The sequence below is a fragment of the Platalea leucorodia genome (assembly GCF_965183815.1).
Source record: "Platalea leucorodia genome assembly, chromosome: 8".
NCBI classification, from domain to species: Eukaryota; Metazoa; Chordata; class Aves; order Pelecaniformes; family Threskiornithidae; genus Platalea; species Platalea leucorodia.
In genome coordinates this window covers 56504772-56524055 of record NC_138830.1, presented here as the reverse complement: position 1 = coordinate 56524055, position 19284 = coordinate 56504772, and the positions used below count along the sequence as shown (strand labels likewise).

General features: G+C 42.7%; 1 protein-coding gene across 3 annotated transcripts in view; it reads right to left on the bottom strand.

Moving 5' to 3' along the window:
- Positions 1–19284, bottom strand: part of NFAT5 (nuclear factor of activated T cells 5) — a 73420-nt gene that overhangs the window by 17279 nt on the left and 36857 nt on the right. For 2 of the 3 annotated variants that reach the window (XM_082320078.1, XM_082320079.1), the window contains exons 3-8: positions 16177–16735; positions 10882–11074; positions 6397–6587; positions 4327–4499; positions 352–486; positions 129–181 (exon numbers count right to left, since the gene is read on the bottom strand). In XM_082320078.1, the coding sequence (XP_082176204.1) occupies positions 129–181; positions 352–486; positions 4327–4499; positions 6397–6587; positions 10882–11074; positions 16177–16735 (1304 nt within the window). Of the gene's footprint in view, positions 1–128; positions 182–351; positions 487–4326; positions 4500–6396; positions 6588–10881; positions 11075–16176; positions 16736–17195; positions 17258–19284 lie in introns of all 3 variants that reach the window. The other variant, XM_082320080.1, reaches the window with a different exon arrangement.

Genomic DNA, 19284 nt, shown 5'->3' with positions numbered 1-19284 from the left:
GGACTCACTAAAGAACTTATTTGAAGAAAAGGAATATTATTTCTATAAATGCACAGGAAGAGGGAAAGGCTTATTCGATTTTTCTTTGGAAACAGAGTTGGAGTCTTATAATAATAATACAGAAGTACCTGATGAAATAATTCCATGTCTATTTCAGCTTCTGCCTTCCAAGAATTCTCATCTAAATGAAAGTTAAAAAGCATAATTTATTGCACACCCATAGAAAGCCATTTATTTTAGTGCCTTTGATTCTGCTTCTCAGTTTGTTCTCTACAACTGAACTTTATCAACCAAGGTAAACCCAAACACGCTCCCTTCAGCACCCCAAGCCACTCCTGCTTTCACACTAACCAGAAACATTCTCTTGGAAAATCACTTTTGTTCCCTTTAGAAAGTTCTTGCCAATCAGAAAAACTTCCTCTTCACCCTTCACTGAACAACTGTGCAGACTTTTCTTTAGGATCTCTGGAACTCCTGCTGGTTGAGCTGCAATTGAAAAAACACATAGTTTGAAATCAAGAAAATCAAGAAATCAAGAAAAACAAAAAGCTTTTACTTACAGGATTATAAAGGAAAGAACAAAATTCCCGAGCTTCTTCCTTTACTATAGCATTCATGACAAAACTTTTCAGAAGATAACCGTTTCTATTATTTCCTCACTAAATGTAATGACCTCATAAAAATCACACTTAGGTGAACGATCCACTAATAATCTTTTCCCTTTTCTCCTACATTCATTAAATCTTCAAAACAAAACTTTCAGTGTTTGAGCTAGCGCTCAAGAAGCATTCAGGAGAGACGAAAATTTGGTTCTGTAATTTCCTGGCATGGAGCATGAGAAACAAATGCATCAGCCCTTAGATACCGCTGAAGACACCTTCAGATTTGTACTTAAGCTCATGAAAACATTTTCTTATGAAGCTTATTTTGTTCTGCTATGCAAAAGGGTAGAAGTAGTAATTCCCATATTACCTGTTTTTTTACAGATTTTTTTTTTTTTTTTACATGATGTAGCTTCCTGGCTGGTGCAAGAACTAACCCAAGGCTTTGAGCAACCTGGTCCGGCGGAGGGTGTCCCTGCCCATGGCAGCAGGGTTGGAACCAGAGGATCTTTAAGGCTCCTTCCAACCCAAACCATCCTGCGATTCGATGCCTTGCCAGACCTATAGCCTTCAGCTAATACAAATCCTTGCCGCAGTCACGCCTCTAGCTGGGGATTATAGCAATTTATATCCTATAAACTAGCAAAGAGAAGGCGGCTTACAGATACGCGTCCCTGGAAACCTCTGCCCCTCAGCCAGTGACTCAGATGATGATTTATAGAACACATATTACAAATTGTCTTCACTGCAAACTATTTCTATGCTTCTTAAAGCATAAACCAAACAAGACCATGTGCGTTAAATGAAAATGAGCACCAAAGACAATTTAAATAGAGACATACATTTTAGAATATTCTATTTTGACTTTGTCACATTTAATATGTTATAAAATAATTCCGGTTTCTAATAAAGGTTTCTCAACCACCTTTTCTATTCACCATAAAATCCTAGTGGCATAAGCTTGTACTTGTGCTTTGCACTTACGTGGCCCACTTTTGGTGTTTAATAACAGTATTCTCTGGGCTTACTACAGAGAAGAACGTACATACTGTAACACTCCAAATTATTTAATGACCTTTCTGAAAAGATTTTTCTACAACTGCTGCAGCGGGTTCCTAGGCAACCATTACGCAACTACTAAATATGCTCAAGGCACATGAACTTCTGAAAAGAGTAACTGGATTTAGGTTTGATAACAAGTTAACGAAGCCTATTTAAAACATAGGCCTTAAATAAAGGGCCTGCATCTACTTAATGTCTTTCCTATGATTTCAGGAACATTATCGCAACTTTGACAGCAATTAGTTATAAAACACAACATAAACAGGCTCTGATGAGTGAAAATGTAAACCTTATTATGAGAAGGTACAGTACACATCTGTAGTAAGATGTACGTAGCAAACAAACCAGACGTAATGTGCTGTGCTGGAGATGATTTATATAAACAAATACCTTAGTAAACAACAAAATTTTATGCCATGTTGATCAGCCAGTATGCTTGTACCAGTGCTATTTGGTTGGCTAAGGTCTACCGCAAGCCACCATCACTTCGGAGTAAGTTCAGACAGCAGAAGCACAGAATCCTGGAAAGCAAGCCTGGAAAGAGCCTCCAGAATTCCCCTCTCAGCCTTTACATCACAGCCAGTTTTACCCACATCATTCCTCAAAGACACGCGTCTAACCAGACTATCTTGTTTCTCCGTTTTAGACTTCCAGCAATGGAGATGCTATAAAATTCCTGGGCAATCTCTTAGCAACTTACACAATCAGGAAGATTTTCTTATCAACTGACCAAGACCCAGCTTGCTAAAACTAAACCAATTTACTCCTTACTGTATTTTTTAGAACTTTATTTTCAGAAGGAGAACTTCTATTTCCTTCTTTCCTCCTTCCTTTTCTTCTAATCCCCCTTAGCATGTCATCATTGAGCAAAAAGCAGACTATCTCAAAACATAGCTACTAACGTTATGGGTATAAATGGATGTGTTCAACAAACAGAGAATGAAGACTACAACGGACCCTCATAAACCAATACTGGAACAGCCCTATCAACAAGCTAAGGGGGAAGAGTATCAAATACAGCTTTTTTAGATAAATAGCCTATTTTTAAATCGGTCGCTAAAACATCTCCAACTCTCAGCTGCTACTTACAATAGCAAGTTTGGGACTGCTGTGTGTTTAAGAAAACACCAGATGGTTTCCATTCCCATTTCTGCTAGGATTTAAATAATTTTATCTTTAACCAGGAAGATAATGATACAAACACAATGTATACAGAAATAGCTTTTGGAGATTTTATAGAAAATGTTTTTTTCTTAAATTTGAAAATTACTATCAGATACTACAACACTATACTGACGGGAATGGAGCTACAGAGACAACCGCATTTTTAGCAAATGTACTTATTTATTTTCCAACAATGTAAATGCATAAATCTGCAAACTCCACCAGTTAAAAACACTGGAAAAAGGAAGATTTAGCAAAAAGTGTCAGGAGGAAGAAAAAAGAGGGACGGTAACACCTCAGGCTGACCTTTCTGGAGGAGCACCCCAAACATCCAACTACTGCCTAAAGCACAGACATGGCTGAAGAGAGGAGAGTCCCCCCCCGCCTCAGCAGCGCCAGTCTTTGGTTTTCAGCCCTTGCAGGGTTCCCAGGGTTCCTGCTCTCCCCGGCTCTTGCAAAGGGATCCTCTGTGAGAGCAGGATGCTGGAAGGAGACGGGCTGCGTGGCCCAGCTGCCAAATCGCCTGTTGCCTGCAGCGCTGGAATCGCATGGTGGTATCTGATGGGGAAGCTCACATGTTTCTAATTATCTCCTCTTCCAATCTGTTCTTTCGCTGGCAACAAAGCTCCAGTTTCTACGAGTTGAATAGGAGCCCTGACACAATAGGTACTGACAGTGTTTAGAAAAAAAAGAAAAAACCAAAAACAATAACTCCTTTTTATACAAGGGAAAGAGCACGACACAAGCGCCCAGGAGCTTGCATAATCATACCATGTTCCATGCATGGAGAAAAAGCTTTCCTATCATCTTGCTCATCAAGAAGCATCAATAATCCCACCAACAGCTGTATTAAGCCCATTTCCCTATCTCTTCTCTTTGACAGATGAGCAGAATTCCCCGTAACTGGAAGTCACTACGGACTGTATACGCACAGGCAGCCCCTGACGTACTGCAGCCGCCTCTGAGTTGGTTTTCCCTGTTGCTCAGTACAACCTAACCACTCACTGCAGCCATCTGTGCTCAGTGCTAAACAAAGCGTTTTAATAAACAGCTATAAAAAGTTTCATTCTTGCACTGAACCGGAACAGATTCAGCCTCTGGCTCAAGGAACTACCACAACCGTAAAGAGCCAAGCTTACTAACTCATCAGCAGTCCTTTCTATCACTGAAAGCTGACAGATGAACGTGACACTACGGAAGAAATTAAAACCTGTACCAAGAAAGTCATACAATAAGTTCAAAGCAATCATGACAAAATTTCTGACCTTTTAAAAGGTAAAAATTCCTTTAATAAAAGTTGTAACTACTTTTAAATACTGGTCAGTCATTTAACTAACACCCCACCCCAAAGAAAAATCAATCCGTGTGATCTTAGCCATAGCAATTCTGAAATAATCACGGATTAACATTGGGGTCGTTCCCCCCGCCCGAGGCATTTTATGGCAATCATACTAAAATCCAGAGTCCTCTAATACCAACTTTTAATTTTGATACTTACTGCACAAAATTGGGGAGGAAGGTGTCTGAAGAGTCAAAGTTGAACCATCTTTGCGAGTGATGTTAACACGAAATACCAGCCTAGCACGTGTGCTTTTTTTCTTGGAACCAGCAATCCCTATCCTAGCTTCAACATCAGCATTTCTCAGCTTCAGTATTCCCACGCAATCAACCCTAACAACACAAAATAGTTGAGAGTTTAATAGAGTTTAAGAAGTTCAGCATCTTTCGACTAGTTACACGAGCCACAAAGCCAAAACTCCTGAAGTAATTACTGAAATATTATTAGATTTTTGTTATTTACATGAAATCTCTATATGACCTTTTCATTATATATCCCTACATAATTTTGATGATGAATCATGGGAGGAAGGAATATGAAAGCAGTACGAATAAAACAGAAAACGCAATGTAACAAAGTAATTCTGGTAAGCATTCAATTTATAATCACAGATCTTCATTCTTCCATTCCTGGGGCTAGATCTGGGTTTGTAAGATTATCACTACAAAATATTCTGCATTCACTTAAAGCAGTAGTAGAAGAAAACTTACTGTAGTCATATTATTTTTTATGTTCAGTGGAACTGGGAAGTGACAGATACGTCATACCATAACTGTGGTCCTACGGGAAATGTATACAGGGCCAGGGTGAGAGAGTGATGCAGTGCTGACTTTCAGAAAGACATGCTAGATGCAAAATTATTTCAAGCAAAAAAACAAACAAACAAAAACAAACACAGCCTGATGTGTTAAGAAGAAGAATATTGTAAGTTTACCAGGATCTTAGGCCCTACATCCAAAAGTACAGGGACCATCTGATATCTAATGTGAGTAGAACAAGTTTTTGTGCTGCGTCAGGGCCAAGAAGCAACAGCTAGGGAGCAGAGACGGGGGGAGAGCATGATTCAGAGGGCGGCACCGGCATTACCGTCAATAGAGAGCTGCTACAGCATCAAGGTATCTTTTGAGAAGACAGCCCAGGCAAAACCTTCCTTCCTAGATAATTCCAAATTAATCTTTCTAGTATCTCTATACTTATATGGTTTTACATCAACACTTGAGGACCATTATAAAATTACTCTCTAACAGGCAGCTTCCAAACTCATCATGGGAATATATTTTATATTAAAAAAATAAAAATCAAATTGATGGAGTCTCTTAGCAAACTGTAGAACCCTGCTTAAGGAGTGGACATTGTAAATTGAAGAAACGTTTCTTCTCTTGAAACAAGACAAGCTTCTAAGTAGAGAGTGGCAGCTTCCAACCACATACCCATTAAAAGACGTTCTACTGAAAAGAATACGTTGAAAGATTACTCCCTTTCTATACATTAGGACACATGTGAAAAGCTTATTAGGGAACTGCTTACACCTGAAGTTTCTTGGGAGATCTAAACCACACAGGCAGATGAGGCCACTTGCTCAAAAACCTGCTGCAGCTAAGTACCGCCCTCAGCCAGAGCGCATCCCTCCGCAGCAGCGGCCGCGCACCGCCGACACGCGGCTGCGAACTGCAGCCACAACGTTGCCTGCCCGTGAGCGGAGAAGCTCTGTAAAGCCAGCGGAGCAGGAGGCGTCCGTGACCAAGGGCTATCTGGTGGAAATGACAGCGATGGAACGAGTGAAGCAGGAGAGGAGAAAAGCCAGAGTTCGGCCTCGCTAGCCGCAGCGCCCAGCCTTTTGGGCCTAAAGGGATCTGAAGATGCCAATATTCTCCTTCCCTCTTCTGATTAGCAGTTCTGTACTTGTTAAAAGGCAAGACAACCAGCAGAACCAGTGACCAGTTTATCGTTCACGTAATGCTTGAATATGCACATTATTGTTCAAACAGAACATGAAACTAATGTAACAGAGTTAATTGATAGTTTTAGGAAAGACTAGATGAAGCATTAAGTATAATAAACACAAGCTGAGAATGCAATTTAAAAGTTTTTCTTATTCACGTAGCTTCACTAAGTGCCAAGAGGTTCCAGACTTTTCACTACTAACCAATCCAATCAAAAAAGGAAAATCGCTTTCTGAAAACAAGCTAATAAATGAAAATATTTAAAAAAAAAAAAAAAGCTACTCACGCAAGTGTCATATTGTTGCTTGGGTCCAGTCCGACCTCAATGACAGTAGTGCCCTCTATATCCACTTCTTTACAGGGAGTAGTGTTTCTCCCAGTAACTCTGCAGGCCTGGTAGAACCCGTGCGGCTTCACTCGACCGGAGTCGTTACCCACGAATACCTGCAGCACCACCGGCTCGTTGTGACCTTCCAGCTGCAACACAGCAACACAAATTAAATATTTCAATTGGACAGCAATGCCTCTTAATTAAAACGGGAAACATTTTATGTAGCTGCATTTGAAGTGAATCTGCTCCTAGTGTTGCTGGAAACAATCCTAAGGGAAGAAGGAACAAAAAATTTTTCATCTGATTTATAAACAAAATGCTATTTTTTTAATCTTTTGTCATTTCGTCTTCCATTAAGTAACAGTCAGTCATTTAATAAACAGGTGAAATGATTTTTTTAAATTATTATTATTAATTTTTTTTTAAACCAGCTTGAATCCTATCTATCTTCCCACAGAATTATCCCAACTCCAACTTTCAGGTCTCCTATGACCCCTTACTCTCACCCCAACCGTTGCTATTTCCCTGTCTCTTCTCAGCATCCTCCTGCCCCCCCAGCATCTACATCCACCAGTCACCCGAGAAAGAGAACATTTGCTGTGGCTGGTTCCAAAGCTGATGCGAATTTGTCGGTCGGTATATGCTTGCCGATCAGTCAATTAGCATGCTACGCTGCTAGGATCCCGTGCTCGTGCCAGCTGCACCTTGCAATCGCTGTGAAACCAGATTAAAATTGTCTAACGCTTGCAAAACCACTGGATGAGTCAGAAGAGGATGAGGGGGAAAGCAGAGGGAGGAAGGGGATGAATGACTGTATGGTCCAATCATGCAAACCTATTTTTCCTTCAGACACCAAAATAAAAATAAAAAATGGCAGCTTGACATCTCCTACTTGAAGTTTATGAACAGTGTTAGGACTCACTGAAACACTTAATAAATAAAAGCAGGTCAGACGTGCATTTCACATAATGATTTAGCAGTCCTCCTGCAATCCAGCGTGCAAGCCATAATTATCCCAGAACACGTTAGTGAAAAATGCATTCATTTTTACAACATCGACATCCTAGCATGAAAGGGTTTGTGTCATTTTAATGCCTTTTTATTAGCAGAACCCCACTGAGGTGCTACATACTAAAAGTACTCTGACATAAAAGTAAAAGAAGTCTTGAAGTAAACCTGGACATTGTATTACGAAGTAACCTCTCTTACTCTTTTTAGGTAATAGCAGAAAAATACTCCAAGTAAAAAGAAACATTAGATCGCTGCCAAATTCCCAGGCCAGAGATGGAAATTCTTTGCCACAGCATTCTAGGAGGAGATGAAACAAGTATTTTTAATGTTTTCATTAAGCCACAGTTGTGGCTAGAGGGTTTCTGGGTGACAATGTTAGGTTTTGTCCTAGGCCTGGAAGCCCAGCCAATACTTGCAGAAAGCAGCTCAATCTTTATTAGTAAGGAGATGCAAATGAGAGCGGAATCCTCCCGAGGATCTCTTAGGGGACCAGTCCCTGACAGACTGAGAAAATTTAGTTCTGCAGTTCTTCGCAAGTTTGGGGGAGAATCAGCAAATACTGATAAAATCATAGAACGCTCCTCATGTCCGAAAGGAGCGATTAGCTTACAGCAGGTACGTGGGTTGTGACTGTTACGGATGGGCAAAGCCAAAAGATCTCTGGAGGTGGCCCAGCAGCGGCTCCGCGGTGTGAACCACGGGCTAAGCGATGGCTGGAGTACCTCCACTGACACTGCACGCAGGATAGCCTTTTGGCATGCCAGATAACCTTTCTTTTGCCCGACAAGTCACTTGACTAAGGTCCGTTTATACAATTTTAATGTTGCATATTGATTGTAGACTCTCCAGTTCTAAGTCGTCAAGTAACGTGGTCTTCTTTAAAGGGCCACAGAACCTGCTTCTCCTCCTCAGTCTGCTTACAAGGGATGCATCTGAACGGCTGCCCGTCACGGGTGCTGCCAGAGAAGAGCAAGCACCAGATCTCTACTGAACTAGCAACATCTATACACTATATTCTTCCCCATCTTTAAAACACCCTCCAAAAACCCCAAACAAAACAAAAAGCCCTCTTGTCCTTTACGTATTTTTTTCCACCAGCTCAGATTTCCTGAAGATCCACTGACTCACTTTGTCTGCCCAACCCTGGCAGGCCTTTATATGCAGGGTATGAACTAGTGTGCCCACTGGTAAAGCAAGCTCGAGCTTCCAGGAATTCAGTAACACGAGACTCTTCTAAACAGAATTTTCAGTGATGGGTGCTAAAGGGTAACTGGGAAAGGAATTAAAAGGAAATTCAGATGAACAAAGGCCCATTAAGAAAATTCACATAAATGAGCACTAAATCACCATAGCAACAGGACTATATGAATGGATTCTTTTCTTATGAAACTTTACTGGATTTCTACATTACTCAGGAGGACTGAGCGAAGTGTTGGAACTGTTGAACGGGCCTTTAAAGGTAAGTATACTTCTATACTCTGTCAGCAGCAGTCAGCACAAATTTTAAGGGCTGTATCATAAACAAACATTTCTTTGTGGACCTGGTAAATTAGTGTGGATTGAGAACTGCTTTGCTGCTTTCTCAAAGTGGCATAACTAAGAAAAAGTATGAAAGGAAATGTCTTTTATCTTTCTTATTTGTGTGATAACTAATATAGGTGTCTACTCGCTTGACCTGCTGGCCACGCTCCGCCCAATATAACCAGGATGCCATTTGCCTCAGTTCCAACGGGCGCGCGATGCCGGCTGGTATTCAGTTCGCTGTCTGCTCTCATAATTAATTCTGTGGTCGCTGCAACTTTCGTGATGATATCTGACATCAGGTCTTCTGTTTGTCTCTGTGTAAGTCAAGTACAGCATTACTCCTGGTAAGCCCTTCTACCATTTGCAGTAGGAAACCTTCACAAGCACAGTCCTAAAGTTCTTAGATTGCATCCACCAGGCTACGTAGGCAGATGGACAGATGGCTGAAACCTTCCATGAGGAGAGGTCTGTGAGCAGGAGACTCCTCCTAGTTAACGACAGAAAGCATCGTCTATTATCTTCTCAGCCAGGCAGCCCGTAACAGGTCCCCAGACATCATCCCTGAGCTTGCTCCCTCCTCTGATCTCAACAGGCCAGTCTCCAATTCCACGCTGGAGGTCTGGGCAGTCAGGGAGCCCCTTCGGCTACACGATGTCCTCTCTTCTTTCAAAACAGCTGCTGCACACCCACGGCTGCATTCCAGCCACGTATGCTGCCCCACGTCTCGGCGATCCCAGTCAAGTCACAGCCCTGTGACTACACAAGGGAAGAAACGAGACCTGCAAATCCACACTCTGGGCTTCAGCGTGCAGTCACTGGAGAACAGCCTCTGAATGCTCTCCCTTTTGAGCAGGAATGTGAAAGGCCTCTTTGTAGCCTTCTTCCTCGTGTTTCTCCTCCATTTGTAGTTCCTCCTTCTTTTCTGGGCTTTGGTCCCCATCCTCTGACGAACTTACAGTAAAGCCCTCCTCACCAGGCTGGCAAGCCTGATCGCAATTTTTCCCCCCTTTCAGTAAGGTGAATTACATCAGCTGTCCTTTTCTCCCCTCCAAATGAAGCAAAACGAACAAAGAAGGCAAATGCTTGCTGGAGAAACCAGCTCTGCAGCCAGGCCCTGGATCTCCGACTGCATCTGCTCCCTCTAGACCCTTCCCCTTCCCCGGAAGGGCTGAGGACACCATTCTGTCCTGCGTGCCGCTCATCCCTGCCTCACAGCAAGCAACCATCAACACCTAAACTTTAGGGAAGCAAAGTCTGTACAGGGAACAGGCTGAATTTGTTAAGTGTGCATACAACTGCTGCTTCTTTTCTTCCCCCCGTTCTCCAGTTCCACTGATCCACACGTACTTCACTACTGCTAACCATACTGAGCAGTACGACCCATAAAGTACACCTCGGCTACAGCTTTATGATTCCACTTGAAAGACACACAGTGGATATGCGGATTCAGATGCTTCTTATTAAAAAAAACCCAAAAACCAAACCACTTTTAATTTATTTTTTTAAATGAAACCTAGTTTTATGCCCTTACCAATAAGGCATAATGATGACCCATTGTCATCAGCAAACAAACAGTTACAGCATTTCACTGTCCTAGGTTTGCATGCTTCAAGTGTCCATTTACAGAGTTTGTATAACTGTAGTCGAACAGGACATGCATCACAGATTACATATCACTGCCTTGACATAAAGCCTCCTTCCTCCTCTAAGTTTGTGATGCAAATAGATTTCTTGTTACCTGCAAGAAGAGACACGGTACAGTCTCTACAGCAAAGAGACTGCAAAGTCTCCCCCCTTCCCTCTAAAAATAGAGATTCTACGCCTATTCGAACTGAACCAGCTCCCACTCTACTGAAGCATCCCTTGGAAAGGGGTCCCCGTGTCACCTAACACTAAACAGCCTACCTTTACAGTTGGAAAGCCTTGCTGTGTCCGGTCTTTCACCGAGCCTCGGCTGCCTTCGGTCAGATACCGAGCCCTGTGCTGGGTTTCCGGCTGTACCACTATCTTCAGCTCCTTCCCCTCACTCTTAGTCGGATACTGACCACACAACATTGGGGTCTTCTTCCCTCCAGCTCCTTTCTGGTTCTCTGATGCTCTGGGAAGTCAAAGCAGACCGTTAATAAGATGTTAGAAGCAGCTCCTCAATAAAAACAAACTACATCACAGAAAAGCTAAAAAGATAAAAGAGTGTATATTAACGGATAGAAGGTTTAGAGTTGAGAGCAAACTTTGGAATTCTCTTTCTGACAGAGAAGGAAACCTGCAGGATGAAGAGGAACGGTGCTCCCCTGCCTCCTCCATCCAGTGCAAATAGGAACTGCTTTTCAGAGAGTAAACATAAAGGAAGGGAAAAGCAATTAGCGTTAAACTGCATTAACCAACAGAAGGCGGCTCATAACCTGCTTTTTCGTAGTATATGGTACAGCCTGATATTATCTGAATAAGCTGTTTCGCTTCTGTAACAAACATACAGATGTACACACACACACTGAATGGATTTAAGGTTAAATGATACTTCTTTAAATAGGAAAACAGCCTCATGCCTGTCTCCGCCTGAACTTGCATATCCATGCAAACTCAAATACTGATTTCTGTCAAAACGGATAGATTTATGTTGAAACCAAATTAATTATTGTAAAAAGTTCTGACACAATTGCACCAATTTTAAATCTGCAGCGTATGCAAAAAGACTGTTTCTTTCCAGGTGCGTACCTTAAGATGTACTGTATCTGGTGTTCAGTTCCATAATTAAAACCTGAATGAGGAAGCCCTCCAAAGTATAACATCGTGTCATCAATTTTGTGTTCACTTTAAAGCACGATGGAAGATAAACCTTGATCTTACACAGAGCAGGTTTGTATAATGATCCTGAACTGAAGCCTAACCAACCCGTTTAACGCTAGCAAATGTAAACGTGCCATGGCAAACGGTACAAGCAGAAAAAGGGCTCAGCGAGTTTATGCAGAATGTAACATTCTTTTTTACTACCAAAAAGTAGTTTCTAACAGTTAATGACTCTAAAGAAAGCAGTTTAAAATAACAGGTGTGAATCGCCTAAAAAACAAATCCTGTTCCAATGTGCAACATACGGAAGTAATTTATCCAGGATTTCTTCTCAGGGAGAAGGGTGCAAAAAAATGCTTTTTCTTCAAAACACTTTACTGAGCGCTTTGCCACTGCACAAGTTCTTCACTGCCCTGAAGGCTGGGGTAACCCGTAGCGTTCTCCTCCCAACTACCAGATGATTTATACTAACACACACACCAGCACCTTTCCCGAACTCCTCCTGCGCAATGACCAGCACGAGGCCGCAGCGCACGCCAACGCCTCCCAGCCGTCCCCCAGCCCCGCGCCGGCCCCACAGAAGGGTCTTCTCCTGCCCTGGGGAGGGTCGGGCACTTTGCCCCCGCATCCCACCACATCTCACCCCCCTGGAAGTCCTATTTGTCACGCTCCTATTTCTACTAAACCTTCCAAAACCTTTTAATATATGTAACAAAGGGTTAAAACGGACACTGCTGAGCTGTTACGAGGCCTGTGCTTTGTATGAATCTCATTCATAGAATCGTTAAGGTTGGAAAAGACCCTTAAGATCATCAGGTCCAACCGTTAACCCAGCACTGCCAAGGCCACCACTAAACCATGTCCTCGAGCACCACATCTCCCCGGCTTTTAAATCCCCCCAGGGATGGGGACTCAGCCCCTGCCCTGGGCAGCCTGGGCCAGGCCCTGACAGCCCTTTGGGGGAAGAAGTTTTTCCCCATACCCAACCCAACCCTGCCCTGGCGCAGCTTGAGGCCGTTCCCTCTCGTCCCATCGCTTGTTCCTGGGGAGCAGAGACCGACCCCCCCGGCTCCAGCCTCCTTTCAGGCCGTTGCAGAGAGCGATGAGGGCTCCCCTCAGCCTCCTCTTCTCCAGGCTGAGCCCCCCCAGCTCCCCCAGCCGCTCCTCCCCAGCCTTGTGCTCCAGCCCCTGCCCCAGCCTCGCTGCCCTGCTCTGGCCACGCTCCAGCCCCTCCATGGCCGCCGTGGGGTGCGGGGCCCAGCGCTGAGCACAGCATGCAAGGGGCGGCCTCGCCAGTGCCCAGCACAGGGGCACCATCACCTCCCTGCTCCTGCTGGCCACACTGTTCCTGATACAAGCCAGGATGTCGTTGGCCCTCTTGGCCACCTGGGCACACTGCTGGCTCACGTGCAGGCGGCTGCCAACATGTTTTTCTATTTGTGGTTACCACTTCACCACGGGACTGCCTAGCGAGCCTCTGGCTCACCCAGCCGAGCCCGGGACGGACGCCCAGCGCGCATCCCCAAGCAGCCCTGGCCGCCTCGCATCTCGTCCTCAACCCAACAACAGCAGAGAGGCAGGATCTAGATAAAAAAACTAGTATTAAAAAAACCTGCAAGAGTACCATCCTTCTGACAAGGAGTCGTGATTGCTTTGCCACAGTCTAGTCAAACAGGCTGTTTAAAAAAATAAAAACACTATGGAAAAACATACCTTCTTTTAGGAGAATAAAAGGGACAAAATTCTTCAGTGTAGCATATACAAAACCCGCGATACACTAAATAAACTGTAATTAACACCACTACGCTCTGCGCTTCTGTACAAGTTAAGCAAAACCCCTAACCAAATTCGAGCTTGTTAGGTAATCATTTCCTCTATTCTTCCTGACATTCTTTTACTCTTAAAACCCAAGTTAACCTTAATTGTCAGCATACTCATACCTTATACATTGTCATAGTTACGTCAAGAGATGCTGCCTAACTTTTTGAAAGTTTTCCCTCTAGAAACCTAAAGTAATCATTACTTTCAATCAGATCAGCTGGACTTGAAAGCAATTGTACGGCCTTCGCCAGAACTTCTCAGTGGTCTTTCTTCTCAAATTAGGAGGATATATCACTTAGCCTTTTAACTTATTTACAGTACTAATATCCATGCACATACAAACAGTAAAATATTTCATACAGACCCATTTATTAGCTTAATTGTTACCAGACAATGTCTCCTCAAAGCTAGCACTTCTTTTCTAAAAAAGAACTATGAAGTGGCAAACCCCAGGATCCTGTTAACAGAGATTTCAGGAGTTCAGGTTTGCCTGGCCTGGGCTGCTCCCAGCGAAGACCTGAAAGCGGGACCAAGCACATCGGAAATCGGAGACTCTTTGCCCTACACATCGCCATCAATTCATCCGTTTCTAAAAAGGCCTTCACAAATTCCAACGGTTTCCACAGGAATATATTCTTTTTCTTCCTAGCTTTTAAAGACAACTGACTAAAAGTCTCTTTTGAGGCAAATGCTATTTCCACTTCACAAATTAGCAAGGGTGCTTTCCTTGCTCTTTTCTTAAAGCCAAAAGTAACTGAACTCCCTTGGCTGAACTCCATCAGGCTGGAAAGTTTGAAAAAAAAAAAAAAAAAAAGTCACTACTGTGACCTAGATTTGTAATGCTGTCTCCATATTCCAACTGCAAAATTAAGTTTTCCGGTATCTTGGCCATTGCTTATCCCAGAGCCTCTATTGCAAAGGACAATTCTGTTACCTACGAGTTTGCTGCAGCTCAATCTAGGCTGTATAGGACACATCGGGGAAAAACCTGTGCTTATCCCTCCCTGCGTTCAGAGAGTACTGCTGACAGCCCGGACGGACGTTCCCTGCCTAGCCCCGAGTATTTTAGGGAACGTTGTAGTCTTGCGATGTTTTAAATTGAGATCATACATATTGTTCCAGAGTTTACTACACCTCCCCGGCCTGTCCAGGGATCCCATTTACAGCCCTACGGCTCTTGCCTTTCGATAAAGTTTCTTCCTTTTGCAAGGGGGAGCCTGACCTCCCTCGGGCTCGGGGGAGGCAGTTTCCCAATTCCAAGCAGCTGCTTTACATGTGCTAATTTGCTCCTTTGGGCCTACCACGTGCTGTTGGTTTCCTTTATTATTTCTGGGGAAAACCAGAGATGCCGGACAAGCGCGGTCCAGCGTAGAGCGGGGGTCATAAGGGGGGACCAGGAGACAGGAGCGGGCGGCAGAGCCGACGCTCCCCGCACCAACCGGCTCGGCTTCTCCCGGCGCGGTACCCAGGCCGGCACACTCTGGAGAGTTTCTCAGAATCACTTTCTCACAGTGAAATTTTAAGTATGGAACTGCAATGACCCTGGGAATACAGACTCCAGGCTCTTTCCCTTTGGAATATGAGAAGTTCATAATCTTTCCCATCAGTCAAATTTTAATATTCACCATTACTGTGATGAACATTAGAACGTACCGCGAGCACATACATAAAAGTAGAAACAGAAACAAAATACAACCACCCTCCCCCAAAAAAAACAAAATAAAAATGCCAAATCTATCCACTTGACCATCCATCTTAGCAGTACTAAAGAAGCCACAAGTTTAAAAAAAAGTAAAATTAAAAAAATATATCAACACGCTATTGTAAACTGATGGACTTTTTCCTCTTTAAGCAACTACTGAGATGCATTTAGTGAACAGTGTGAAGTGGGAGAGATGAGAGACCACCACCCAGGCGTGCCCACGTACAGACACACGCATGCACACGACCCAGAAGCACAGAGAGAAACAGGATTAGAGATTTATTTCTGAAAAAATCAAATACAGAAGTGAATTCACAAGAAAAAACAAAAGTTTGGTTCACCATGTCATCTTAACATTTCATAAAAAAGTAAAGGATGTGTTAATTTAAATGATGAGAAATCTTAACAAGCCATTAACTTCTACTCCATCACTCTCTCTATTTGATAAATAGAGAAAGAGACAAACAGAAGCAGGTGAAGTGCACAGACTGAAATCCTCACATAAAATCCTGCAAAACCACTAAGATTTAGGGTGCGTCCAGGCCACTTCTGCCTTTCTTTTTAAATACAGTAACGTTTTCATTGCCATTTTATAAATGGAACTGTGCAATCTTTCAGCAATTTCACTTAAACGAGAACACAGTTGAGCTCATCGATGCTGCGTCCGATTGTTGCAGGGAAGTTTAGCTTTGTCTTCTCAATAAACATTAACAAGTCTAATGAGAAGGTATCATGGGCTAGGACGCAAAAGGGAACAGCAGAGAAGGGAAGGGATTTATGTGAGAACTTGAGTAGAACACTTGACGGGGGTAGGGGGAGTTTTATTAGTTTGGTTTTACATATGGCGATAGAACTTTTTTTTAAAAAAAAAAAAAAAAGCAGATACCAACCCATTTCCTGCTTTTGAGTTGCCTTTGCTGTCCGTGCTGAGCTGAGAAAGGACATAATGAGGCGCTTTGGCACTGTCGGCATCAAATATATCCATGTTGGACTCTTCACAATCGCGACGTTTGATCCCTGGCCTCTGCTTTGGGTTTCGTTTGCGTGATTTACGTGGCACCTCAGTGTTATCATTGTAGGAACTGGTACTCATGTTACTGAAGTTGGAGGGTGAATCCTCCATCCACATACTGCAGCTCTGTTCTGACTCCAATCCACACCCCTCATCCTGGCAGGACATCCGACTGTTGTCCAGCAAGTCCTCAGGTGGTGGCGAGATGTACAGGACTGTGTGTCTCTTCGGCGTTGACTGCTGCTGCTGGACTGTGTTACTGGTTAACTGCTTTTCACTTACCCCTCTGGTACTTACCCCCACGGCTGAGGAGCAGCTCTCCACTTGCATAGCCTTGCTGTCGGTGACTGAGGTAGAGTAAATGGTAGGACTGGAAGAGGTGGTAAAGGAGCTGCAAGCACCGCCCATGGAGGAAGAGGAAGGAGCTGAAGAAGCATCTGCGGTGTATAATTCAGAAGTAAATACAAGATACATGGTTCTGTGTGTGCTGGCTATAGCAGTCCCATTGAAATAAAGTGATTTATGAACCGATTTCTTTCCCCCAGCAAATGTTTGGAATTTGGTACGTTTTAGAATGTAAATGCTTAAAGCAATACAGCCTAGCCAGTACGGTACTTTGGAAATGTCCAAATAAGACTTAGTATGATCCACTGTAATCAACTTTTTTAAAACTTAATGTTAATTCATAAAAATGGCTGCAAGTAAACAGAGCTTTCATTGCCTCAGCTGGACTAGTTATTTGTGTAGAAGCCATTTCGTCTAAAATAATGGAAGCCCCAATGCGAAACGCTTATAATCCACATTCAATGCCAATTAAACCATTTATTGTTGGAATTTTTTATTTTTGAAAAAGACGGGACTGTGCTTAGCCACAAAATATTAAAATAAGTTTCTAACCTATGAAGCAGAGAACTACAGGTCATTTTTAATGCAGACACTCCCTGCTTCAGAGGCAAATCCTGGAATAAAAATATGAGAAAATAAATGAGAAAAAGAGCTGCTGATTATTCCATCATAAATGAGAAATAAAATATAAAATCAACTGAGTTGGTAGGCAAAATGGAACTGGTATCAGTCACTATGACATAGCTGTTTGCTTTGAAGGTTCAAAACAGGGATGAAATATCTGTATCGGTGACATGCTGATGCAAGACGACGTGAAATTTCTGACATTTGACTCTTTCGGTCTCTGAGACCGATTTCTCCAGACTTGATAGCCGAGTCCCTTCGGCACACAGAAACAGCTCGGGACAGACCTCTGACAAACTCCTATTACGCCGGGTATTTTAAACAACGTGACTGTGACTTCTCCGGAGGTCACACACATCAATCTGGTTTCGAAACATGAAAGGACAGCTAAAGGATTAAAACAAAACCCTGAAGATTTCTGGAGAACATGATCGCTTCCACTGAAGAATTTTAATGGACAAATCAGCTGAAAACGTAGGCTAAAATGGTTTGAGGAAGCAGTATGGACAAACATAGCTCTGTCTGTATTTAGTTAAGTCAGCTGTAGCTCACTGAGGAATAACTAACTGAATTTTATATTCAGATTTAAACTTCCCGGGGGGGGGGGGGGAGATGCTGTTTTCTGTATTTCTGCACTGCTGACCACACCTTATACAATAAACCAGAACCACAGAAATAATCTAATTTTGGAAACAAATTGTACCTAATAGATATACGTAATTATACAATATGTTTGTTCAGCTAGTTACTGGTGTCACAGAGGTAATACCTATTATTAAGAGGAACGTGATGTTTTCCTCTTTGTTGTTTGCCGTTTTGTTTAAAATCCAAAACATTAATCTCTCAAGTCTAAAAGTCTAGAGATAGTTGAACTATTTTATCCAGTTTAAGCTATTTAAAAGTAACAGAATAAACTATGTTCAGCCATGAGATATATATATTTAACTAACAGCAAAACTTTGCAAACCTTCCTATAAATCAGCCTAATTGGGATTACCAGGGCCTATCAATGACTGATGATACAGAATTATTAAACCGTTACTGTTTCTTACAGCTTTTCTGTGCTAAATGAATTTAAAACTAAACCTGCGCTACTTCAGATTGTAAAATTTAGTGGCCATTACAGTTTAGCAATAAACTATTCTGCTTTTATCTTCGTAGGAAGTCCCTTCCCCGAACCTCCCAGTGAACCAGGAGCAGATGAATGATACCAGTTCCATTTTCCAGTTTGTTCTTTGGCAAATACAGTGGCTGAAATTGGAGAATTCAGTCACTTTGAACTGCATTCCAATTTAAAGGCAAATTTATCCTTTCTATATCATGCATTAATGCAATGCTTTTTTTCAAAAACATTTATAGGATTGGCAAGAACTATTAAATCTAGATATTAATTTCAGTGACAATATTTAGGAGCTGATTTGCAGCCACTTTGAGTTGAGAAAGATCATTGCTATTTGGGATGTGTACTTTGGTTGGTTAAAATAGAATTAGTTTCCATTCATCACGTATACACTCAAACAGAAAGAAAGGGAAACACGCAGCACGCATACAGCACATATGCTGCAGGCAGGGCTTTGCAAACGGAATCCGTGGAGCGCGCAGCAGTAGCGCTGCACAACGGGGTTGCTGAACAGCAATATTTCCCCCAGTTAAAGTCAATTCTGCTTTTAATGGATGAAGCTGAGTATCGTGCACAGTACAACGCAGCGTATGGGCGTCTCGCGTTTGCCTGTCCGTGACAAAGGCTTTGCCAAATAAATAATTACGTACGCCGAACCAGGGAGCAGGGCTCTAGAACTGAAAGACTTTTCCTCCAATAGATTAATAGCACAGATTTATCTTTTCGCAGCAAATACTGGGAATGTTTTAGAAAGGTCTCTTAAAAAAGACCTGTAAGAAAAACTTAACGTGACCATCCATACGCAGGTCTGCATTGGAACGGGTCTGCCAAACACTGATCAGACCCCGCATATCAAATGGTTCAATGCATACCCTGTCCAGAAATGCAACGACTGTA